At 36.6% G+C, this 27,998-nt stretch overlaps 1 protein-coding gene across 2 annotated transcripts; it reads left to right on the plus strand.

Annotated features, from left to right (window-relative positions):
- Nucleotides 1–947: 947 nt before the first annotated feature.
- LOC110454831 lies at nt 948–27,281 on the plus strand. Of its 2 annotated transcripts, XM_021504562.1 has the most exons (15): nt 948–1,094; nt 2,746–3,018; nt 3,640–3,783; nt 4,757–4,813; nt 8,134–8,189; nt 9,422–9,535; nt 10,891–10,980; nt 12,504–12,590; nt 13,693–13,806; nt 18,342–18,446; nt 19,151–19,267; nt 21,350–21,548; nt 23,655–23,741; nt 25,032–25,154; nt 25,768–27,281. In XM_021504562.1, the coding sequence occupies exons 1-15, from the start codon at nt 1,080–1,082 to the stop codon at nt 26,110–26,112; spliced, it is 1,926 nt and encodes a 641-aa protein (XP_021360237.1). In that variant the 5' UTR covers nt 948–1,079; the 3' UTR covers nt 26,113–27,281. The 2 variants fall into 2 exon arrangements, with proteins under 2 accessions (XP_021360237.1, XP_021360238.1); XM_021504563.1 differs by lacking the exon at nt 9,422–9,535.
- The last annotated feature ends 717 nt before the right edge of the window (nt 27,282–27,998 follow it).

Genomic DNA, 27,998 nt, shown 5'->3' on the forward strand with positions numbered 1-27,998 from the left:
AAAACAACAAATTTCTATCATATGAACATTTTTGTTTAAAATATACCGTGACCAGTAACTTCATTGACTCACCACTTCACGTCTGCAATTTGGAATCTTTGAAGATGTTATGTAAATACCACCCTTTTAAAAGACACCTGTATGCAATTTTTTCCTCCTCAATTCAAATCTAAGCAGTTTTTCTTGCGTTTTTACATTTTCTCATTGAAGTCACAAAAAAAAATCAATTCTACTGCAAAAATGAATAGAATCCGTGAAAGAGAATTAAGCTTATCTGTATTTTTCTCTCTAAATTAATTTTGTATATGAAGGAATGAATGCTATGGTAAGATATAGGGATTACCGATTCAGGCACAACATAAATAGTTTCCTTCGGGAGATTAAGCGTATTTGCAACGGTGATCTTTTCAACGATCCTGTTTAAAAAAAGAAATTAATCAATGGCANAAAACCCCCCCCCCCCCCCCCCGCAACATATCCTCCATTTTAACACGTACATCTTGAGATGAAAAGTTTATTTAAAATTCTTACTTGTAATAGGTTTAGGAGCAGCTACATTCCTCGTTAAAAGGCCAACTTTTTGAACAGAGCTTCTTACAATGCGATTCATCGTGATATTCTGTCTGTCCTTACCAGTGCCCTCTGATTTCGACCGAGTACGGTGTTTCTATGGAATGCATGAAAACACCGAAGCATTCCGAAAGTCACACACGAGGATGTCCTCGATTTGTCAAAGCAAGCAACACGGCCTGAAACGGGATGTCCCACTTCTGTGGTTAGGGCGCATGTTATTCAGAAAACCGGCTAAAATGTTTGTTATAAAGATTGTTTCTTCCTAAGCAAGACATGTGCAAATCAAGTATGAATCTGTCTTTAATTGTCCTCATAACCGAGCACGTTGATGTTTGCCGCCGGGTGTCCAATCAAGTAAAGGTGATATGAGTGGATTATCTGCCTTCTCATTATTTATTTCCGCTAGGCTTCCGCCCAGTTGTGCTTCGCAGTCTAATTCGAAAGTAACTATGTAGAAGACAGGGATATTGAAGAAAGAGAAAAGAAAGTTATACCTTTTATAAAGAATGGCAGAACGAAATGTGAGTCTTATTACGTATACCACTTAATGGCATATAGAGGATATGAACGATTTTAAAAGTATTAATTATTCACTTTCTGATAGCTCACTTTCGTTATCCGTATACTTAACACGTTGTTCTCGCCATTGCCCAGGTGAATATGCATTTACCGGAAATGATTAGTTTTGTTTGCAGAGACAAAACACTTTATATTGATTGATTGATAGATTGAACCAACATACTAAGATGGCTATATTTGATATCAAAATACAAAACAAAGCCATGTTTCTACCAGATGTAGGTTAAGGTATTTCATACAGGCTCATGTCAGTGTATATCCTCAAAATGATAAAAATGTGGAAGTTGGTTGGTATACCCATGTCAGGAAAAATGTCAATAATGACCTTTGCAGAAATTATTTGTTGAAAATATTGTAAACTTTGTCTGAAAAGTAACATTTGAATGCAGAATTCTAGTGGCGCAAAATTGCAATGAATAATGGAATTAATGAAAAAACTTACCTGAACATGCATTCCTGAAGTATCAATTTAATGACTATTATCGAGAAAAATGTAAGAAAATGTGTCAAATCTCCAGAATAATAGCATATATTTCCACTGAATAAATCAAAACTAAGCATAAAGCCAACAAGGCTGCCTGAAGTTGGGGAAAAGCATGCAAAGCAAGTGCGATTTTACCTGTACACCATTAAAAACACCTTCAGGTTCTCCCTCAGGTAATCTGGCTTGACTAGTATCAATAGCCTTGTTAGCTTCATGAGTTATTGTAAAATATCCAATGAAAATACATGCCATCATTCTTGAGATTTGAAGTATTTTCTTACATTTTTCTCGATAATAGTCAATACATGGATACTGCAGAAATGCATGTACAGGTAAGTGTTTTCATGAATTATAATATTCAATGCAATTTTGCGCCACTAAAATTCTGCATTCAAAAGTTACTTTTCAGACAAAATCAAGAATATATTCGACAATTAATTTCTGCAAAGGTCATTATATTATTGACATTGTTCTTGACATGGGTATACCAACCAACTTCCATATTTTTTTCATTTTGAGGAAAAGTTATGAGCCCATCATATACTATATACACTGACAAAGGTATGTAAGAAATACCTTAAGTGTTTAATAATTAAAGAAAAGATATTTTGTGGCAGATTTTAATTGTACATAAAATAAAATTGCCTTCTTTCTTCATGCTAGAGAGAATTTCTCTTTTGCACAACGATAGAACGTCTGACTAGGGAGCCGATGACTGCGCCTGGTTCAATCCCTGGTGGAAGCACAATAATACTCTCTTTCCTGTTAGATTTAATTAAGTGGTGTCCCTGGCCCTCNGGGGGGGGGGGGGGGGGGGGGGGGGGGGGGGGGGGAGTACTGTGGCAGGTTGTAATTGTACACTACAGGATTACAGACCTAGAATTTCCCTTTGAGCTCAATTGGTAAAGGGGCAAACTGGGGAGCTGGGGGTCACAAGTGTAATACTCAAGTGGAGCACACTATTCTCTTTCCTGTTACAAATTATATTTTTAAATGTAGATATGATTGTTTGGTGAAACAGACTTTATAATGCGTTATGGTACGGACAAGTTTAACTGTTAAGTTGATGTTTACATGTAAACTGTATTTTCCTTTTTTTTTTTCTAAAGGATTCAGAAGGGGAAGCAGATAGTAACTTGAAAATGAAGAACATTTTCAGTGATAGCTATCCACGAGCCTCCAGATCCTTAAGTAATTCTGGTAGAAAGAAACACTCTTTCATAGACAACCTCTCGGGAAGGTTAACACGAGTTGGAAGTTTAGATATCCAGGAATTTTCTTCTCAAAATGAAAGCAGAGCAGTAGCATTCGATACTGTTTGTCAGCATCTTGGAACCCTTCATGATAAGCCGTTGTCACTTTGCGATTGGGAGCGTTTCAAGGTAAACACAATGCTAACTGAATTATAATGGATAATCATTCACTTTCAACATAGATAAAGGTAGTACAGTATTGTATGAGCTGGGAAGACAGACCTCAAAAGAATGCCGTAATGTTCTGACTTACAACAATCTATTAAATGTTTGATATATTAGGGCTCGTATTCATGAAACTGTTTTCATGCTCAAGCATGATTTTTTGTGCTCAATCCATCTTTCTTCTATCTTGCTTGTATCATGTTATAGTATAAAAAATTTAGTAAAAATATTTATGATTGAATTCAGCTATAAGTCTCTCCAAAAAATTCCAAATAACTGACAATTCTGTTTTGTTTTGTTAGTTTATCACCAGAACAAGAAATTTGGCTTGAGCACAGAATCTGAGTTTGAGTATGATAATGGTTTCCTGAATACGGGCCCAGGTAGTTATTATGATGATACAACAGTCAGCCATGAAAGATATACCAAATATACAAACCAGATCACGGTCTGTCAGAACCACCTTCACATGTAAATCCCAATATCTTCCAAACATATTCTAGATGTTATAATTCAGATCCAGGGTGAAAAGTAAGGCTTCTTTGACCCTCATACGAATGTTACAATATATTTGTTATATTTCAGGAGTGGTGCGATCATGATCGAGGTATCACTGAGTCAACAACCCAAACATCATCAGAAACAGTTGAAGTGTATCGAAAATGTAGAATGGTACTGGTAGATATTTTTGGGAAAATGCCAGCAGAGGACGAATGGATGGCCGGGAAGGTATATAACATGCTCTTTTGAAAGATAATTATAATAATACAAACTGAAATACATATTTCACATTACCAAATTATTCTGGATCAGAGGGTAGCCACATATTATTGACGAATTATTGTTATATTTTCATTATTCACTGTACAAATATAGTAGAATCTATTGTGGCCATCATTCCATTATTGCATTGAGTCACTGAAACTGTAAAACATGTCACCTAATTTTACATGTGCACCTTCCAATTTATTTTAGACATAAAGATACTGATCCATGTTATTTCAATCATATGTTTACAACTGACTGCTGCTTAGTGCACATTCTGATGTGTAGCTTTGTCACATATGTTTATGAATTGATTCAAATCTGCCAAAGAAATGGGGGTCACATAAACTAGACTTAACTCATTGACCCCTGGAATTTCATAATGAACTATTCCAACCTTTGAATTGGAAGAGTTCAAATTTGTTTTGAGGGGTGAATGAGTTAAGGATCCCTTTACCACTGTCAAAAACTGTAACTATAAGTATTGGAAACTGGGTTTTTTTCTCGGCATGACTATGTCTTTATTTCTGAAAAGAAAACCATACTTGCAGGACTTTTATGAGAAGCTTACATCTTGTATATAAGTAATAAAGATAAAATAAACAAATACTATCAACAATAGAGTACTGAGTGGGGGAAAAGTCACAGGGGCCAGATACAGATTTGAATATTTGACTTCAGATTGTTATTCTATTGCTTTAACAAATTAAGCTACCCGTTCAACAGAACTGTTCTGGCCTAATTGACCTACAGTACTTTATTCAAACGGAAGTTAAAGGGAGGTTACAGTATTGATGGAAAACCACAGTACAGTGGGACAGGGATCTTTAAGTGAAATAGCATATATATTGTGTCTACAAAATAACATCTGACAAATTTTACCTCAGACTACAAAATGTCTAATCAGTTTAATTTGTGTTTTCTGTTGTTCTCCTAGGATTGGTACATGGCTCGGCATCAGGGATCTTTTCGTTCGAAGAAAGTTCACGACCAGGTGACCTTTTATAACTATTGTCGGTTATCTATCAATGCAAAAATATTGTTAGAATTGATCCAGTTTATTTTAATCTTTTAGCATGTATATTTAGTTTAAATATGTCAAATACATATTGCAAACATTTCAGATATGATACACATCAATGAATTATGTGTGTTTGAGATATTTTTAAATATATGTAAAAGTATTTTCTAAACATTTTTAGGTCACCTGAGCTTTAGCTCAAGTGACCTATTGCTATCCGTTTTCGTCCGTCGTCGTCCGTCGTCCGTCGTCCGTCGTCCGTCGTCCGTCGTCCGTTAACATTTTACATTTCAAACTTAAAGTCAAGTTCTGCTGGGCCGATTGAACTGAAAGTTGGTAGGAATGATCGCCTCATGGTCCTGACAAAGTGTTGTTATTTTTCGGGTCGATCAGAAATCCAATATGGCCGCCACGGCCGCCATTTTGAAAACCTATTTCAAACTTAAAGTCAAGTTCTGCTGGACCGATTGAACTGAAAGTTGGTAGGAATGATCGCCTCATGGTCCTGACAAAGTGTTGTTATTTTTCGGGTCGATCAGAAATCCAATATGGCCGCCACGGCCGCCATTTTGAAAACCTATTTCAAACTTAAAGTCAAGTTCTGCTGGACCGATTGAACTGAAAGTTGGTAGGAATGATCGCCTCATGGTCCTGACAAAGTGTTGTTATTTTTCGGGTCGATCAGAAATCCAATATGGCCGCCACGGCCGCCATTTTGAAAACCTATTTCAAACTTAAAGTCAAGTTCTGCTGGACCGATTGAACTGAAAGTTGGTAGGAATGATCGCCTCATGGTCCTGACAAAGTGTTGTTATTTTTCGGGTCAATCAGAAATACAATTTGGCTGCCATGGCCGCTATTTTGCTACTAAGTTCTAATAGGCCGATCTCACTTAAAATTGGTCTAGGAATGATCAGCTCATGGTCCTGACAAAGTTAAGTTAACATTATACTATTTTTTACTCAAATTGGTACATATTTCAACAACAAAAATAAATACTATAGACTCAGGTGACCGTTAAGGCCCATGGGCCTCTTGTTAATTATTATTAGGTCCTTTCACCAGTGTTTTGACCCTCCCCCACCCCACCTCCCCTTCCCCTACTAACTTTTTGAAATTCTGCTTATATAAAACTACCATCCCCCTCCCACAACTGGTTCACCCTTTGTCAGTATAATGTGACTGGGTGGAATGCTGTGCTGGGTACCTTCGGTACGGTATTTAAGTGAGATAGCACTATAAAGTCGGCATCAAATCCGCGCTATCACAAGGAGGCAAGCACAACAACATACCTTGTCTCTTGCATACACACATGCAAGCACGCATACACTGCCCACATGGAGGCACGTCCTTAAATGACCTTAGCTGTTAATAGGACGTTAAACAAAATTAAACCAAACCCAACCATATCAATTTTCATTCATGGAGTAAACTCTTAGGTTGTTAATAAATATGCATGTATTCCAATGTGTATGTATGTCGTAACTATTATAGGAATTATAATACACATATAAATAAAAAATAATTGTTGGTGTAAAATAAAAGCAACACAAAACCTGTTTAACTGGTCATCATATATACATAGAACACTTTTTTTTTTTCTAAACATTTTCTTCAAGTTGGTAAGTATGGATTATGAGAAGTTCTTTTTACACAACCAATAACATTTTCTATGTGACTTTTCGATGACTAGTACGATATGTACGCTGTCACCTTCATCAGACAAATGACCAATGAAGCGTATACACACAAAGGCGTAAAATGTGTACGAGTTGTCCATAAAATCAATGTCGATTTCGGCTACGCTGGCTGCATTGATAACAACCGATACAAAATCTTTTAAAATAATCACCTATAATGTATTTCTATGGATAATTAGCTAGTTTAAGGATGTACTCTTCTGAGGTTTCAGTCACGTTCAAGTCTCTTTTTGATCTGGTGTAACAGGTTTTTGTAATATTTAACAAATTATGATAGGTATAATAGCAAACACACATCTGAAAAATATGTAAAAAAAACTAGATGTCTGTTGTGTTTAGAACATTTTTTACAGGAATTTTTAAAAAATGACCAATTTGGCAGCCATTTTGAAGAAGTGTATTTATGTGAATTTCTTGCCTTCACAAAGGGCCAAAATTTCACCTTTTTTGACACTAGATTAATCACTTAAATTGTCATTGTGTCACCATTTTTAATTGTAGCAGGTTCAATTTTGCTGTACAACTTTATAATGTTCAATATGATTAAGATAATATGCAAAAAAGTTGAAAGTTATATAGTATTGATATATTTTTTTACATATTAGGGTAACTGAAGCACTTCTGATTTTTGACTTCGAAAAAGGTGAAAAATAACACAAATAATACTGGGACAAAAAAAGAAGCACACCGACCCCCCATTTTTGTGGCTGTTTTAGAAAGAGAAACACATTTTCTTTGATTCATTGAATACTAAAAAAAGTTTAATACAGGATTTCTTTATATCAAGCATTTAATCTGCAAAAAATGGTGAAAAATGTGCATTTTTTCTTTAAAAAATAAGGGGTAGGGGTAACTAAAATTGCATTTCTGAGTAAAATGAATAAGATTAAGAAATTTTACTTTCATAGTTTCAAAGAAAATAATATTTTTATCAATTCTACAAACATTCATACATATCTGATAACACACTTGGAAGAAATTGTATGAATTTGTTATGCAAATGGTCAAAACCCGAAAATTCACCTAAAATCACATATTGTGTTATATTGGTATCTTTGACCGATCATAGCACAGAAACGAGCACATAGACATATTTTTTTTTTTTTACATTTTCTGCTATGCCATTATCTCCTTTTTCCAAAAATCAATATAAGAAAAAAAGTTTAATACAGGAATTTTTTGACTTCTCAGAGGTGTACATCCTTAAGCAGATTTTATTGCATATTTTAACAAAAGGATCAGGTGCAAGTTATCACAACTTACTTATGCCTTTTCCTGATTGAATTATAAAACGATGCATGATATAACGCAAATTGACAAATTTTATGAAAGGGAGGGTAAACGCGTATGGGACATGGAATAAGGAGGTAGAATATTTGAGTAAATAGTTTTGGTATGATCCTATACACATGTATAGATAATGATTTAACAGCAGAAGTGCAACTCTGGCCTGGCTTCTCACTTAGCACTGTTTACATACTTTCAGAAATATGCATAACTCTTAGTACTTTTTCACCAGAAAGGATGATAATCTCAAGCTGATACTTGGCCCCTTACAAACAAATATAACAATTGAAACTGTTTACTTTTCAGAGAGAAGATAAATATCACACTGGAGATATTCCTATGGATACTTCAGAACGGCAAAGGTAAGCTACATCAGGTGTGATCAACACTCAAGGTAGGCTACATCAGGTGTGATCAACAATCAAGGTAAGCTACATCAGGTGTGATCAACAATCAAGGTAGGCTACATCAGGTGTGAACAACAAAGATAGGCAACATCAAGTGTGAACAACAAAGGTAGGCTACATCAGTTGTGAACAACAAAGATAGGCAACATCAGGTGTGAACAACAATCAAGGTAGGCTACATCAGGTGTGAACAACCAAGGTAGGCTACATCAGGTGTGAACAACCAAGGTAGGCTACATCAGTTGTGAACAATCAAGGTAGGCTACATCAGGTGTGAACAACCAAGGTAGGCTACATCAGGTGTGAACAACAAAGGTGGGCTACATCAGGTGTGAACAACAAAGGTAGGCTACATCGGGTGTGAACAACCAAGGTAGGCTACATCAGGTGTGAACAACAAAGGTAGGCTTCATCAGGTGTGAACAACAAAGGTAGGCTACATCAGGTGTGAACAACAAAGGTAGGCTACATCGGGTGTGAACATCCAAGGTAGGCTACATCAGGTGTGAACAACAAAGGTAGGCTATAGAATGTGTCTAGATTTTACAGTTGGTTTTTCAAAATCCTTAGTCACTACTGATGTGTCTTTAAAACTATCTGAAGTATGAGTTTTCTTTGTCAATTTTGAAGTTGTTATATATACTCTTCAGGAAGATGTAGGGAAAAGTATCAAAATCTGGAAGCAAGTTTGGAATATTTTGTATTAGCAAGTCTAGTAGTAGGATGCTGGGCTCGTGACCGAAGGGTCACGGCACTGTTGTATCTTTGAACAAGATGCTTTATTCCTCTTGTTCCAGTCTACTCAGCTGTAAATGAGTATGTGGTTGGGCAGTGCTAGAGTTGTAGAACGGTAGCTGTGAGCACCGAAATGGCAGCACCGGCTGTATACTCCCCAGGGAATTGAGAAAAATATTGGCTGGTTGCAAAGGCCCTATCACCACTGATAATAATTTGTGAACCACTTTGAGACAACTTACGAACTAGGTTGTGATAAAGCAGTATACAAGAACCTTGAATTATTATAACTATATATTAATTTTTCCTTTGTAATGTTATTACAGACCTGCTATAGTTCGATGACTCCTCAGATGTTCATGGGTGTTATAAGCTCTTCATCCAAGTTTTAATTTCAAATAATTTACAAACTTTATCAAATCACAGAAAACTATTTTTTTCTGGCTCTGCAGAGACCAGAGTCTACCAGGACAACTACATGGCATGGCCAGGCAGACAAGGGGAGATAATTCAAAAAGTGAGACAAGGAGAGAAGTTGATCACCTTCGACAGAAGCAGGAGTATACGTGCGTGTACAGCCGAATGAATGAAAAAACACATTATCACAAGGACAAAACAGTTGAAATAAGAGTCTTACTTCCAATGAAACTAATTTTCCAAGATTTTAAGATACAATGTGTTATAGTTCATTGCTTTATAGTCTATCAGACATTATTTTATTAAATATAAAAGTTTTTCTATATAATAACCTGGATGCATAATCATATGACATAAACATTTTGTTTCTCGATACAGGTAAATTACGTAATTGGTAATTATTTCTCTTATCACTGCTATTGGTTTCATCTCTCTCTCTGCCAATGGATGGCATTTAGAGTAATTTTTACGATACAAAATATCCTCATTCGAAATGGCATCGTGATTGTCTACAGGTGTTACCGGAAGGGACTGTAGGTTTGCACTGTATCCATCAGTCATTCCATCGTGGAAAGCAATTTTGGCTGGGGAAGATATATCCTGGAAACATTGTCAACCTCAAAGGCTCAATTGCTAATTTTGGAAACCAGTGCTACTGTATACTGAGAAATTTTCACTGCAGTTTAATTTTCGCCTTTTTTCTCCGTAATTAGGGTGAATTTATCATTACAGCGAATATAAGTTAACAACATCATATGCAATGTCATTAAATGTAAAGGGTGAAATTTACACAGGATGAACATTTATTTCATGGGCGAAATGGCGGAAGTTTGACTGGGTGAAAATATATAGGTATACAGTATTGAGAGTGAACGTTGCATTCTGACATTTGGCCTTGTGTACTACTTTTGATCTCTATATATACAGAGTTATAGCCCTTTGTTCTCTGTGTCACATTGACTGAGGCATATATCATATATACTCTGTCGCCTACAATTGCGCAACTTTATATGTGAGTAAACCTCTTGGGATAGTTGAGTGCCTCAAACTTCAATTAGGTCTCGTGGGTCTATGTATATTCCGTCTTTTCGTATTGCAGAGTTATCTGTTCTTGTGAGCAGGTATTGATTGGTACGTCATTAATTTGTAAGAGTAACGTCATAAATTTTTGAGAAAGCAACGTAATTTTCTCACACAAACTAATGACGTAACAATCAATCCCTGCTCACAAGAGCAGACAACTCTGCAATACGAAAAGACGGAATAGGGTTACATGGCTTTATTCATGTTTGATACTCAACTGTGCCTGAAGAAAAGTGACTAGATGGAATCGTTTGTAAGTACTTTGACTTGTTTAGTTGTTATGTGTTATGGGAGAAAGGAAAAACATTAGTTGTTTCTAAATAACCTACCATCTCTGAAGATTGACATTTAACTCACTTATTATCTCCCCTTTTAATTTGGTATATCTGTCTTTATTTCACCTGTTACTATACATTGACAGAGAAAGTGAAGTGGACCAGTTGAAAAAGAAGATAGATAACTTACAGAAGCAGATGGAACAAGTGCAGGAAAAGAACAAAGAATTGTCAAGGTATCAAATGTAAATTGTTAGAATCACATAATTTAAATCCTCTAGTAATTTTTGGTGGAAATGTTAATTATATATTAAGTTATGATTAAATGATAGGACCATTACGGTAGTATCCCCACATGACCAGATTGTGTATTGGATATTATGTTCCATTCAAACATCATGTGCGTCACTTTTGTCATCATTTACCGATTCATCTTTTAATGGATTCTAATCAAACTTAATAATATAGCAATTTCCGAATTGCATATCGGGCATTCCATTATCGTAGTGTAAATTATAGTAACACCGGGTAAACAATAGAGTCTAGTACATGTGCGTGATGATGATATGTCAACACCCGATATCGAGACTTAACTGGGAATTGTGTAATCACACGTATTTCAGAAATTATGTTTATGATACAAAGACATAAGTTGACTCACGGGAAGACACTGACATCAGATCAGATGACTTCAGGAAGGTTGTATAAGAGGTGCATGGAATGCAGACTGATGTAGAACACTGACTTCCGTCCGTGAGATGAAACCCGTAAGGGCAGATTCATGTAGGCTCGAAACCTGTTAACCAACCAACCAACCAGACTGATGTGTTTTGTTTACCAACCTCACCTGTACATTTCACGTGCTAACAATAGTTCACAAGCTCGGGGTCGCTACAATTTTTGTTGTTGTAAGCGAGTTACGCATTAAATCATTTCACAAATGCAATAACAATAACTCTGTAAAAATAGTGTTTTGTAAAATATCAAGATCCCTATAGAATTCTACCATGCAATAGCCTATGGTTACATATGTACCTGACATGTAAATATACCAGGCGTAAACGGGCTATGGAATGATGTCCAAAGTGTACGCGATTGAGAGTAATTTTGTTCCATAAAAGAACAGTAAATTGACAATTTTAATATCTTAATTTAATTTGTCTCCATCGTTTTTGGTATAGTGAAGAAAATAACTATCATTGTACAAATTTTATCCCTCTGCAAAAAGTTCCTATTTTTTTCAAGGTAAACAACTCTCATCAGGATCAAAATTATTGTAAAATGTAAAATAAATGTGTCCTGTTTGCTTTTAGCTTGTATATAACTACTTTTATCCATACAATTTCAATAAAAACACTTTGTGTAAGGTATTTAAGATATTTTATGATAAATGAATATTTGTAGGGTTGATTAGCATTGCTTCTTTTCATTATTTTATTGTTGTAATAGTTGTGAACAATATGCCACACACTCAAAAAATGTGAAAGTGTTAAATTTGACAAAAAATCAATTTTTCAGTATTTTTTACAAAAAAATCCCCAGTTTATCGGAATGCTTAGATCGTCATAAAATCATAGTGACATAATCATTATGTGAAACTTTCATTGAGTTCTGCTGGTTAATTGCAAAAGGGTGGAGCCACCTTAATATATTTAATATTGAACAATTGTGGTACATCAAGGTATTTAAAATAAAAATCTGATATCTATGTTGTCATATCATGGATTACTTTTATATTTTACCTTTTGGATGATTTTAGACGGGGGCCATTGCCACTAATCGGGATGACAAATGAAGGAGCTAGAGAACAGATGGATGAGGAGAGAAGTAGTAATGATAACAGAAGGTATGTAGACATATACTCTTTGTATCTATTGTCTCAGTATCTCTAGTCTCAATATTAAGATTCATTAAGAAGCCATGGGGAATAAATAGTCATTGTACATTATAGACATAGTGAATCACATTTAGGGTTAAAAGATTAACATTTTGTCTTCAGATTTTTTTTAATAATTAGCCCACCATTATGATCATCAGAGGGTGGAATGTTCAAATCTTCAACAGATAACTTCAAACCTCATGGGAAAGTTAGTTATCATGAAAACTCGAACGGATTGATAACTACCTTTGTCCATAATCAAGAACATCTTTCCTGTAAGCTTCTCAATAATCAAGAACATCTTTCCTGTAAGCTCCTCAAAAATCAAGAACATGTTTACTGTAAGCTCCTCAATAATCAAGAACATCTTTCCTGTAAGCACCTCAATAATCAAGAACATCTTTCCTGTAAGTGCCTCAATAATCAAGAACATGTTTACTGTAAGCTCCTCAATAATCAAGAACATCTTTACTGTAAGCTCCTCAATAATCAAGAACATGTTTATTGTAAGCTCCTCAATAATCAAGAACATGTTTACTGTGAGCTCTCAAAAAATCAAGAACATGTTTACTGTGAGCTCCTCAATAATCAAGAACATCTTTCCTGTAAGCTCCTCAATAATCAAGAACATCTTTTCTGTAAGCGCCTCAATAATCAAGAACATCTTTCCTGTAAGCTCCTCAATAATCAAGAACATCTTTCCTGTAAGCGCCTCAATAATCAAGAACATTTTTACTGTGAGCTCTCAAAAAATCAAGAACATGTTTACTGTAAGCTCCTCAATAATCAAGAACATCTTTCCTGTAAGCGCCTCAATAATCAAGAACATCTTTCCTGTAAGGGCCTCAATAATCAAGAACATGTTTACTGTGAGCTCTCAAAAAATTAAGAATATCTTCACTGTAGGTCTCAAATAATCAAGAACATCTTCACTGTAGGTCTCAACTAATCAAGAACATTTTTACTGTGAGCTCTCAAACTGTAAAAATAAAATTTTGAAAATCTGCCTATCAGAATGAGGGTTAAAACAATGCATGATACAGTAATTGTTGTTCCTATTTTAACAAAGGGAGCAAAAAAAAGAAGAGTTACAAATGAAATGTGACCAACTTACTCGTGAGATAACATACAGAGATGAGGAAATAAACAAAATGAAATCATCTAACGGGAAGCTATCAGACAGGTAAGTGTGGAGATAAATAGTGTCTTGTTTACTGAATGAAGGCCCGACTGCCCAGTCTCAACACTCAATATAGTTTCTGCCAATATTTTTTTTTTTTTCAAAACTTGAATACATATGTGAATAATATAAGTGTCCTTTATATGTAAGCAGGCTTTTAAGGTAATGGACACCCAGATTATCAAGGGGCATATAAATACATTAAAATTTCATGTCATGAAACTATGGACAGTCCATCATTCTGTCCCGTGCTCATTACCCTTGAAATTTTGATTGCCTTTCACATCTCCAACATTGGGAGATCTAAGGGACTATGTCCTTCTTAATTTCATCAATTTGCTCTAGAATGTACCGCCCCTTTTTGATAACCTACCAATGTCAGCTGTGATTTATGGGACCCCATAACCAAATTAACTGAAAAGAAATTCTCCCTAGCTGAGTCGGAATAAAGGGATTTGTATTTAACGCAGTTGACCCTCCGTTAGGATAAGGAAACTGACCCCAGTGTTTTCAGAAGCAACAGAAATCCTTGTAAAAGAAAGGCAGGCAAAGTATTTTTGTCAATATTTCCAAGAGCCCTATGTTGGGCACCCATGTCTGTCACATGAGTACATGGTCAGTGTAAGGGTTTTCAGTCTCCCCATTGTAAATGATCAAGAACCACAATCATGTGAAGACAACTTCTGACATACAAGGAGAGGGCAACCTGACATAAGAGAAAACAACATCTGACCGTATATACAGAGTGCATGTATTATAATTTGTTCCCCTTTTTCTACGCCCGTCGAAGACGGGGACGTATTATGTTATCACGTGAGCATGCGGGCGAGCGGGCGGGTGGATGGGCGGGAGGGCATACAAACAATGTCCGCTCGATATCTCAAGTAATTATTAACAGATTAACTTCAAACTTCACAACAAGGTTAATTACCATGAAAGCTCGGACAAGTTCGATATCCGCCATTATCCGACCATAATTTGTGGAGTTATGCCCCTTTATGGACTTGCCGAAACAGTGTCCTCTCGATATCTCGATTAATTATTAACGGATTAATTTCAAACTTCATAACAAGGTTAATTACCATGAAACCTCGGACAAGTTCGATAACTGCCTATATCCGACCATTATTTGTGGAGTTATACCCCTTTATGAACTTGCCGAAACAGTGTCCGCTCGATATCTTGAGTAATTATTAACGGATTAACTTCAAACTTCACAACAAGGTTAATTACCATGAAACCTCGGACAAGTTCGATAACCGCCATTATCCGACCGTAATTATTGGAGTTATTCCCCTTGGTTTCATTAATGCGATGCATGCGTTCCATGATGTTGTATTGCACTCATTGATCTACCAGTTATGTTGAATGATTTCTCTTTTAATATCAATTACTCACAAATACTTCATATATTTCAATCATACAAACAACTGTTCATTCAATGTGTGGTGGGCGTATTATATACCGCTCGCGGTAACCTTGTTGTAATTATATACCTTAAAATATTAATTTAAGAGACATTTATAATTTAAATATTATTTAGTATTATATGTTATTTAGAAATAACATATATGCTTTTAGTCAGAGAAAGCCAGGATTTGTTTGATACATTTGTAAATGTTATCTTAACACCCAAAACCATTTTACGCCGCGACGCCGTCAAAAGTCTCAAACTTAAGAAAACCCAGTGGAGGGATATCTTGACAAGAGGTTGACAACCCTTATTATTTAAGCCTCGTAGCATAACTTGCACTAATTTATATTTTATTAAAACAATTCCCTATTACACTAAAAGCATATATGTTATTTCTAAATGCATTAAATACTTGTTTATCCACAAAGTTTATCTATTTATTCAAAACACTTAAATGTTTTTACCTCTATGGCCATAAATCTCACATGCACTCTAAACAAATGTGTTTTATCGTTACATTGCTAATGTGCAGACAAGATTTGAGATACATGTGGAGTGCTCTGTTGAGACTCCCACAAGTATATAGGGTCGTGCAGAGCCAAATTGTCTCTTTCAGAAACAACCTGATAATAAAGAGGTACACACCCTAATTGGCTGATATTTTTTCATACACATCCAGATTTACCCATTACAAGTTCAAATTATAATGACCTTAACCATCTTTCAATGTCACAGGGGTCAAATTTGTAAAACAAATTCACACAACTTCTTCTGAATAACCAAAAAGCCAAGGGTGATACTATTTGGCTAAGTGTACTTTGGGATGAAATGCTGCCAAGTTTTTCAAATGAATGACCATAACCCAATTTCACGGTCACAGGGGTCATATGTGTTATAACCAAAAGGCCCAGGGTGACGATATTTGGCCAGTAACACGCTGGGGATGAAGGGCTACCAACAAGCACATGTATTGTTCATCTATAATTGGCATGAAACATTAATGAGACTAACTAGTTTGACTGTCGTGGCATTTGCAAATATATACCGGTATATCGGGTAATAGAATAGTGATGTCACATAACTGTGTAGTTTCCCACTAGTGTTCCCCACAGGCATATATTGTATTTAAGATCATAGACTGTAAGAATTAGTGTTTTGAAGTGAAAATCTTACCTTTATAAGCAGATTTGACTTCAAAATATAATTACAATTTCAAAATTATCATAATCACTTGCTCCATCAAACTGATTCGAACGAGTGGATTTGCTGTATTATTAGCTCACCTGGTCCGAAGGACCAAGGTGAGCTTATGCCATACCGTGGCGTCCGTCGTCCGTCCGTCGTCCGTCGTCTGTACGTCAACAATTGCTTTAAACGACATCTTCTTCTTAACCACTGATTGGAATTTAACTAAATTTGACTGGAAGCATCCCTTAAAGCGACTTCTCCTCTGGAACTAAGTGATGGATATCAATCGTATTTGACTGGCAGCATCTCTAGGCTGTGGGGATTCAAAATTGTACAAATAGTTGGGCTGAACCCCCAGGGGGCTGAGGGGTGGGGCCAAAAGGGGGCAATTAGGCTATATTGCTTTAAGCGACTTCTCTGGAACTAAGTGATGGATATCAACCATATTTGACTGGCAGCATCCTTAGGTGGTGGTGATTCAAAATTGTACAAATCGTGGGGCTGACCCCCCAGGATGCTGAGGGGCGGGGCCAAAAGTGGGCAATTTGGCTTTATTGCTTTTAACAACTTCTTGTCTGGAACTAAGAGACGGATATCAACCATATTTGACTGGAAGCATCCCTATGTGGTGGGGATTCAAAATTGTACAAAAGTTGGGCTGAACCCCCAGGGGGGTGAGGGGCGAGGCCAAAAGGGGGCAATTAGGCTATATTGCTATAAACGACTTCTTCTGTAGAACTATGGCATGGATATCGATCATATTTGGTTGGAAGCATTTATGGGAGGCAGGGATTCAAAATTGTACAAATGGTAGGGCTGACCCCCCGGGCTAAGGGGTGGGGCCAAAAAAAGTGTTTTACTTGGAAATGGTTGAGATCCCCACCATATAAATATATATACAATTGCTGAGTATAAATAGAAGAATGCACATTTGCTTCCAGGATGGCCCTAGGGTCTGGCCCCACCCTTGGAGACATAGTCCCTGGGCCATAACTTTAAAACGGTTGAGATCCCTGCCCCAAAACTACATATACAAATGCTGGGCTTAAAGAGGCGAATGCAGTCATGATATTAGAATAGACCCTGGGGTCTGACCGAACCCCTAGGGACCTAATTTCTTAGTCACAGCTTGGAAACAGTGGAGATCCCCACCCTATAACCATATATACAATTGCTGAGTATAAAGAGATGCATGCACAATTGCTTCCAGGATGGCCTTGGGGACTGGCCCACCCTTGGGAACCTAACCCCTGGGTCATAACTTTGAAATGGTTAAGATCCCCACCCAAAAACTACATAAACAGTTGTTGGGCATAAAGAGACGAATGCAGTCATGATATTAGAATTGACCCCAGGGTCTGCTCCAACCTTGCAGACTTAACCCCTGGGTCATAACTTGAAAACGGTTGAGATCCCAACCCCAGAACTATATATACAAATGCTGGGCAAAAAGAGACAAATGTAGTCATGATATTAGAATTGATCCTGGGGTCTGGCCACAACCCTAGAGATCCCCACCCTATAACCATACATAAAATTGCTGGGCATGAAAAATCTAATACAGACATACTACAAGGATTGGTCTTGGGTCTGGCATATTCCCTTGGATCTCATTTAGAGAATATTTTGCCATGATTGCCTAGATATCCAGGTGAGCGATACAGGCCCTCTGGGCCTCTTGTTTCATTCTGTTTTCAGGGTCTTAAATCTCTTTTGGAAACAATAACTTCCTCTACAATTTTAAATGATCTGAAAGCTGTTAATTGGTCTTTTTCCAAAAATATGAGTCATCATAGCCACTTTTCTTTTACCTTTCGATTATTTGACGTCATTATTATTTTGCATTTGTTTTTGTCGAACATTTGTTGGCCCTAACGACCTCTCCTACGTTGAGCCTAAAGTATGAAATAATAATAATTATAATTATGTTTTACAGGGTAAATGTACTAGAAAAAGAATGTGGACAAATGTATCTGGATATGAAAAACCAGGATCACCAAATCGAGAGAGAAAAATCAAACAACAAAATTCTTCAACAAAGGTATAGATTAGTCTGGAAGCTTCCTCGATATCCAGGAGTTACGCTCACTTTTGCTCTCTGTACCCCTGGAATATGTGATAGCAAAACTGAAGCATGCGGCTAGCTATTTGATTGGTCTCGGGTACAAAAACCTGACCAATTGCTAGGCTGAGACCTGTCCTTAAAAGATTTATAGAAGAGTGACACCTGACTTCAAAGCCAGTCAATTTTACCGTTATGAGACCCACAGATTCTTATGATGTACATCAAAGGATCGAACTAGTCTTCTTGTCTCATCCGAAAGGTTTTGGAAACTGAGCCTTCAATTTTGCTATGACATATTCCAGGGGTGCAGGGAGTGAAAGTGAACGTAACCCCTGGGGTAGTGAGGATGGTCTGCAGGAGGAAAGATACTTTAGGAAATGTATCAAATCGAGTATTTTAAGAGAAATTATGATGGCCCAAAACTAACACCTTTAGAAAAAAATTGTGAGACTGCAAGGAACCTTCATGAAACGTACGAGTAATATAAGCTGCAAAGGAAATTGACATAATGGTAATTGGCTACAAGGTAATCATTACATAATGAAAAACATATTACTGGGGGTAGGCTACATGAAACAAGGCAACTCCAGAATGTATGCTATAGGCTATGTGCAAAATGGGTCAGGTGCCTTCAGGAATAATTCATGAAAGTTTGACTGTATTTACATCCATTGTTTCAGGATGGAAGAGACGAATGACCAATTCAACTACAATATGAACTGTGTCAAACATAAACTCGCATCAAAAGACAATGAGATCCAACGCCTGGAGGAGGAAAAGGCAGACGCCTTAAGAAGGTAAGATATGCTATTTTGATATGTCATAGTTCTGAATAGCGCTATAAAAATATGAAAACTCTGGTCCCGAGCATCGCCATCCGCCAGTGGCTTCACTCGAAAGAAACTCAAATGTGTACCAGTATGTACCTTTGTAGGAGTAAACTTTTATCAATTAATCACATTATGTGTACACATAAATATGTTGTGGCCACTTATATTTAAGTGTTGTTTTTACATGGACTGCCTAGCTGTCCAGTGGTAATCTGATTTGAGTTCAATTAAGCTTGCATAACAGCGTTGGGTTATAAGTATTTTCAACATGTTGTGATAAGGTCCGTAAAAGTGGTTAACATTTTCGATAATTTCACTCGTGTTTAGAATTCGCGAATATTAGTCAAAGCGCGAATATGGAGAAATAAAAAAAAACGCAAAGTATAACTGCTATACAGTACATAAAAAAAGTACTGTCTTGTGGTATTTATAAAAAATTACGCTGACCAAATCAATTTGAGACACCATTATCAGGCCGAGGTTAACATATGTAAATGGTCATGCTATATATTGACCAATCAAAGATTCTCTTTCAGAAAGCTTTTGGTGGTATAGCAGACATGGATAAAATGGTTGAGGAGGTTTAGGAGATATTTCCAATCGATTGTTTGAAAGCTGATCAGAGAAATTATCATCCAGTCCCTTCTGCTTTAATCTCATTTCCAACAATAGAAAATTCCTGCAATTCTCATTTATTGCCCAAAGGATGTTTTTATTTGCTTCAAAACAGTCATTAAATAAGGCAAACACTATTATTGTTTATTAAAAGTCTTAAAATATTTGCTAAGGATATTTGCTAGCAGCATTTTCAGAAGTTCAGGTATAGTACATAGTAAATGAAGCTATATGTAAATGATAATTTAAGCAGGTTGCCCGATTGTTTCTTATAGATACGCGAAACAGATTGGTTCGGAGATATCAAACAAAGTACATTAGCAACATTACGATTTATGCAAGTACATATATATATACCCAGTATATCCTGACAAAAATATTGGCTCTCATGCAGAAGACTATTCACCTCAATTCTTCATTAGGTTTTCACAGCAACATAACAATGGTATTTCTATCTAAGAATACTACTATCTTGTCATCTTCGGTGTTGCTTACCAAACACACATTAATGTTTCACATTTGAAAACAATTTTCCATCAATGGTTATGATGGATGTGACCAACGATTTGACCTGCAGTTATGGTTATTACTGCTGGTAAAACTTCCACAATTTTAACTGTTAGAGTTATAAGTCCCCCACCAGTTGTCGGGGGCGGGGGGAGGGGGGGGGAGGTATAGGATTAGGATTGTCTCTATATTTGTCCGTCCATCCATCTTTCTGTCTGTAGAGTTTGTTGGGGCATATCTTATGGTACTGTACTATTTTGCCTTGAGTAGCCAGATTTAGCGTGCATGTACATCTTGGAATGGCAAATTTTCAAGTACAAAAAGTAGGTCACTGTGACCTGTTGTTTGACCTTCGACCACAACCTTTGAACAAAATATCCAGGGCATATCATCTATACTGTTTCATCTAGAGTAACCACATTTTGTATGCAAATACATTTTTGGGATGACAGAGTGTCAAGTAAAAAAAGTAAGTCACTGCATGTGACTTATTCTTTGACCTTTGACATTATCCTTTGAATAAGTAATATGCTATTTATACTTTTGACTGTAAAATATTGAGAAGTGAAAATGTTTGCAATCAGACACTTAAAGCTTTTTTTCACAAAATGCACTTTCAAATGAAATATATTCACTGTTTTCTTCCTGTGATATAATTTATATTCAGTGGTGATAATGGCCAAATAAAAGTTAAATATCTGTTTTAACAATGTAACTGTTTAGTTGATTGTTAAGTACATAAAAGAATCCTCCATGGTACATGTAGTTGATCTGTATAAAAAGAAATTAACAATAGAGAAATATTATCACAAAAAGAAGCCATTCATATGTCTAAAGACTCTTTTGAAAAAATGATCAATCTATAGAACTAAAAATCAATTACTCTTTCCAGAAATCTTCGATTATGTGTTTACTTTAATTATTTAGGCTGAGCACTTTGGCAAGTGCCAAGTTGTCCGACAACAATCCCGACATCACTGATTTAAGTGACATGAACCGACCTCAGAAGATTGCGGAGAAGTATTCCGAACTTTACGACAATGAGTGGACCGACGCATACGAGTATCTCACCGCCAACGGACAGGATCACCAGAAAACTGTTGCCGACTTACTCAATGTGTTAAAGGTAGTCATGGGGCTACTCACTATATTAGAGAGAGATTTAGGGTTATTCTACTCCATATGTTAGAGATAGTCATAGGGCTGCTCACTATATTAGAGAGAGATTTAGGGTTATTCTACTCCATATGTTAGAGATAGTCATAGGGCTGCTCACTATATTAGAGAGAGATTTAGGGTTATTCTACTCCATATGTTAGAGATAGTCATAGGGCTGCTCACTATATTAGAGAGAGATTTAGGGTTATTCTACTCCATATGTTAGAGATAGTCATAGGGCTGCTCACTATATTAGAGAGAGATTTAGGGTTATTCTACTCCATATGTTAGAGATAGTCATAGGGCTGCTCACTATATTAGAGAGAGATTTAGGGTTATTCTACTCCATATGTTAGAGATAGTCATAGGGCTGCTCACTATATTAGAGAGAGATTTAGGGTTATTCTACTCCATATGTTAGAGATAGTCATAGGGCTGCTCACTATATTAGAGAGAGATTTAGGGTTATTCTACTCCATATGTTAGAGATAGTCATAGGGCTGCTCACTATATTAGAGAGAGATTTAGGGTTATTCTACTCCATATGTTAGAGATAGTCATAGGGCTGCTCACTATATTAGAGAGAGATTTAGGGTTATTCTACTCCATATGTTAGAGATAGTCATAGGGCTGCTCACTATATTAGAGAGAGATTTAGGGTTATTCTACTCCATATGTTAGAGATAGTCATAGGGCTGCTCACTATATTAGAGAGAGATTTAGGGTTATTCTACTCCATATGTTAGAGATAGTCATAGGGCTGCTCACTATATTAGAGAGAGATTTAGGGTTATTCTACTCCATATGTTAGAGATAGTCATAGGGCTGCTCACTATATTAGAGAGAGATTTAGGGTTATTCTACTCCATATGTTAGAGATAGTCATAGGGCTGCTCACTATATTAGAGAGAGATTTAGGGTTATTCTACTCCATATGTTAGAGATAGTCATAGGGCTGCTCACTATATTAGAGAGAGATTTAGGGTTATTCTACTCCATATGTTAGAGATAGTCATAGGGCTGCTCACTATATTAGAGAGAGATTTAGGGTTATTCTACTCCATATGTTAGAGATAGTCATAGGGCTACTCACTATATTAGAGAGAGATTTAGGGTTATTCTACTCCATGTGTTATAGGTTGTCATGGGGCTGACCTTATCAATATCTTAGAGAGAGAGCTAGGGTTATTCTACTCCATATGTTAGAGATAGTCATAGGGCTGCTCACTATATTAGAGGGAGAGCTAGGGTTATTCTACTCCATGTGTTAGAGATAGTCATGGGGCTACTCACTATATTAGAGAGAGATTTAGGGTTATTCTACTCCATATGTTAGAGATAGTCATAGGGCAGTTCAATATATTAGAGAGAGAGAGAGCTAGGGTTATTCTACCCCCTATGTTAGAGATAGTCATAGGGCTGCTCACTATATTAGAGAGAGATTTAGGGTTATTCTACTCCATATGTTAGAGATAGTCATAGGGCAGTTCAATATATTAGAGAGAGTTCTACGGTTATTCTACCCCCTATGTTAGAGATAGTCATAGGGCTGCTCACTATATTAGAGAGAGATTTAGGGATATTCTACTCCATATGTTAGCGGTAGTCATTGGCCTCCTTAATATATTAGAGAGAGAGCTAGGGTTATTCTACCCCCTATGTTAGAGGTAGTCATGGGGCTACTCACTATATTAGAGAGATCTGTTTTATATGTAACAGGAGAAAGAGAAATGCAACAGCCAGACCAGGATTCAAACTCAATTGGGCTTCCTGGTTTCCTGGCGACCAATCCAGTCAGGTTCAGATACAAATAGATCATATTTAAGTGATTAGATGATATAATTTTGGATCAATACATCACCAAAGCTCATTATATTTCCAATGAATTATCACAATGATACATAATACTGAATGTCTGGTCAACTTATCTGTGGTTGAATCCAAACTTTTTTGGATATAAAAATCATCTTCAGTTGATATAAATTATATACTCTGTGTATAGCATGTACATGTACCATGTTTATCCAGTTACAATTCAATTTTCCCTAAACAAAAGTTCATTTTCTACTTTCAGGGCTGTTTCCAGTACTGTAAGACTGTGGGCAGACGACAGTATGAGCACCTTTTAGTTATGGCTTGTTCCCCATCGTTTGAACAAAAGGTAAGGTCATCCAATTTTACATGTATTCCATAGCTGTACATGTGAAAATATCTCATAAAATGGTTATATCTATTGATGCCAATTCCAAATGTTAATAAAAAAGATTTGAGTGTCAGCATAGTCAGAAAAAGTCTGCTTGTCTGATCGCCGGACTCTGGCTGGTACATAAGTTTTACCATGATTACACTTGTCAGTTCTTTGAAATTTAGATATTTGTATGACTGGACGAGTACAATCTAAGCAGAAATTAAAGCCATGGTCTGTTCTGGTTACTGATCATTTGTCAACACTAGGACCGTGTTAGTTTATCGTGATCCATACGGTTGAACCAGTTGGACAAAAGTTGTTCGCTTATGAAATAAGGTCGAACCTAGTAATCCGATACTGCTTTCAGGCAAGGGCTTGCGAGGCCTGCATAAACATTTGCAGGCCCGCTAGGTTTTATACTCGAATTGTTATGTTTAAAAACAGTCAAAATGGTTAAACCAGATACATGAAAGGGGCCTAGATGTACTATTTTGTGATGCAAAGTCCATTGAACCCTCAGGTGACAATGTATATGTTGAAATCCATCTTGTGGTGCAACTCTTAGTATATATATAATGCACCATCCAAATGAAGAAAAAGATATTGTTTTGCATGATCTGTGAAAGGATCTTGGAAATGGTTGAAATCCCACAATATAACTGTAATGCAACTCCTGTGAGTGAAGAGACAGATACTTATCAATCTAATCAAAATTAGATTTTCCCATCCCTCCCCTTTACTGATATGTGGTGTGAAGGCAACATGTTAGCAAACAGCTAGGAGAGATGCGAAGATTTGATTTCAATTAGATGGAATACAGATTATCCTAATGGGATTGCCGTCTGTGTCAATCTCCATCCTTAGTTCCTTTGTAATAATATGGAAAGTTTGAACTATTACATGTGAAGAGAGAAATTCATATATGCCACCTGCATTGACTCCTTGGTCCAGACCCACCTTTAGGGACTTCATTTCTTCTTATCTTTGAAATAGTGGCGATCCCAATCCCCTAACTATTAATGCAATGGCTTGGCTAGAAGATGTGAACATAAGAATACTTTAAACATCAGCCCCGCCCTTGGGGACTTGGTCCCTAGTTCAGAACATCGACACAGTTGATATCTCAACCCTGTTACTATATAATCATACAACTATAGAGCATGGAGATTTGCATATCTTGACATTTGTAGCTATAATTGACCAACACAGGAATTAAGTACAACTGAAGAAAGTAATAATAAAACCTATCATCTATTTGATAAGGATCAAGGCTTGGGAGCTGTCGGTAATGCACAGGCTGTACAGACTTATGGACAAACCATCACCCAGAAAGTGATTGAGTTGAGGAAAGTGGCATTCCAGCACTCACTTAATACCATTAAACAGGTAAGTGCTTAAAAAATCAAAACAAATCCTCTGACTGTCTAAACCTAACACCACCATGTCACACAGGTTTTCTTCAGGTACTCCTGTTTCCGCCCACATTAAGACCCCAGACACTTGGCTAACTTCTGGGCCACAAGAGTTGAAATAACTTAAAATATATAAAGTTTGTATTATATAACCCTTGCTGCAAAGGGAATGTGCCCAATAGAGGAACACTAGGGTAACTCTTAAGGACTCTCATTTAGACTAAATATTGTCTGTTCGTAGTTGGTATTTATTTTGCTCCTTTTAATACATACATCAGATGTACCACACTCAACATATAAACGTAGAGATATTAATGACTGAGCCTGTTACATATATTAGGTTTGTTTATACATACTTATATATAGAATAACACTAGTTCATAAGAAGTCGATTCTACATTGAATCTAAGTTTCCATATCATGCATATATTTTGCCTGAAAATAGCGAACCTTGACCGATAGTGGCCAGTAATCTCTAAGTTTAATTCATGACATCAGAATCACCAGAACCAAATCAAGATTGATAGAATGACATGATAAAATCATATACTTATTACACTGGTAAACATGTAGTTTTATCTAACCAGGCGTACCAGACTGACAGGGGGAGAGATATAGACCAGTCGACGTCCCAGGAGATATCTATATACATGGATAAGTGTCTGGATGTATCCTGGCTGGCCTGTATTCAGGATCCACCCTTGGAAATCGTTTCAGACTTTCCGCCCTACTCAAGAGTTGATTTGAACATCGTTCGAAAGTACACTAAGAGTGGAGAGTTTGTAGAATACGTCATCTGGCCAGCTCTGTTGCTTAGCAATAATGGTGGACTGTTGTCCAAGGGAGTAGTTCAGTGTACGTCTCGGCCCCATGATGTTGGCGCACAGCAGATGCGAAGGCCCAGCGACTCAAACCAAGAGAGTGATTTTTAGACTGTGCGAGTGAATGTAATCATTACATGATAATTGCATGAATGAATGTAATCATTAGAGGAAGACTGTCAGAGTGATTGGGATTTTTATGTGCTGATAGAATGAATGCAATCATTACAGGGGGACTCGAGGTAAGGGCAAGCTTGGTTGGACGCAATACTCAGTAAGGAAAATGTATCTCTTGACATATCAGTAATAGTGGTAACGTATTCAAACATCAATGACCCATCAAACCATAGGTCATCTCCCATTGGCCAGGTCAACTTTGAAAATAAACATTGAAAATATCAAACAATGCATTACGAAAATTACAGGTAAAATAAAAGGAGCAGAAAGATCGGGACTCGAACCTGTGACCCTCTAAACTCTAGACATATGCTGTACTAGTGGAGCTACCTGGTCGCCGAAGATCAACCCTGTCCAGTTCCGCTACATTCCTTCCTTCTTTTTTCTCAGTCTTTGCCTACGAAGACATTAACTTTTACAACCCAGGTTCTGATATTCCCTTGCCAAGCATTCACCAAGCATTCACCAAGCATTTGAAACAGGGGTTTGTCTCTGGCACCAAATGTTATTAGAAAGCATGGCCAGACCACCCGGATTTGAACGCAGGACCCTCTGAACTCTAGACGGATGCTCTAACAATTGATCTACCAGCTGGTTGCTGATGATCGACCCAGTCCAGTTCTGCTACACAGATATGTGCAGTACTATGGAAAATAACAAAATATGTAAAACAAACTGAGATGTAGATCGTAAATGATGTCATTCTAGCACTACATTTCAACTATTTAATTACATTAATTATTTTTGTGATTTTATTGTAAAATTTGAGTACATAATTATTTCGCAGTTAATATTTAGATTTTATAATTCTTTTACCAGAACGTTATACCATAGTGTGATAGTTTAGTGAGATATTAAATATGTTGTTCAAAGAAGCCTATAGTTACATCTAAACACCTGCAACAGTGCAGTGTTTTGTGAAACAATGATATAAAGGTAATTGTACCTGGTATTTTGCTTGACACTGAGAGGTGAGTATGTGAAGGTATCATCAACGGGAGGTATATATGGCTGATCACAGCTTCTGACATAAAGGATCTTACATGAGTTTCCATTTCATATGAGATTTATGCAATGAGTCTTAAGAATTTTTCAATTTAGCCAGTCTATGGCGAGCTAAAATGAAAAAAAATGTGATGGGTTTCATAAATTTCATATGAAATGAAAACGAGTGTAAGATCCTTTTTATCACATAATCAAGATTTGTGGCATTTAATCGTGTAAAATGATAATTTTTATACAACCTTGAAATGTAAAATGCCTCCATTTTGACTCCAGTGCATAAGTCTGTGATGTCATAAGTTAATGCGCAACAAAATATGACATGGGTATATTCACTGGATAACACAGTACATAATGTGATAAAATGTGATCTTACTCTAGGGCTAGCTGCATTAGCAATAACATAACAGCATAAACATACAGTTGAGAAATTGAAAGGCACAGCAGTCGTATTTAATGATGTCATCCTTCTCCTAATATTCCTCGATACTCCACTCACCAGGGGTTACGCTCACTGTTCCTCTCAAAACCCCTGATATATGTCATAGCAAAATTGAAAGCACAAAGATAGCTGTTTGATTGGTCTCGGGTAAAAAAAAACCTGACCAATCACTAGGCTGATACATGTCATTCGAAGATTACAGAGAAGAGACACCCGACTTCAAAGCCAGTCCATTTTTACTGCTACCCGATCGACAGATTCTTTTGATGTACATCAAAGGATCGAACTAGTCTTCTTGTCTCATCAACAAGGTGGCACACATCGAGCCTTCCATTTTTGTTACCACAAATTCTAGAGGTGCAGAGAGCCAAAGTGG

Source organism: Mizuhopecten yessoensis, unplaced genomic scaffold (assembly GCF_002113885.1).
Source record: "Mizuhopecten yessoensis strain PY_sf001 unplaced genomic scaffold, ASM211388v2 scaffold8071, whole genome shotgun sequence".
NCBI classification, from domain to species: Eukaryota; Metazoa; Mollusca; class Bivalvia; order Pectinida; family Pectinidae; genus Mizuhopecten; species Mizuhopecten yessoensis.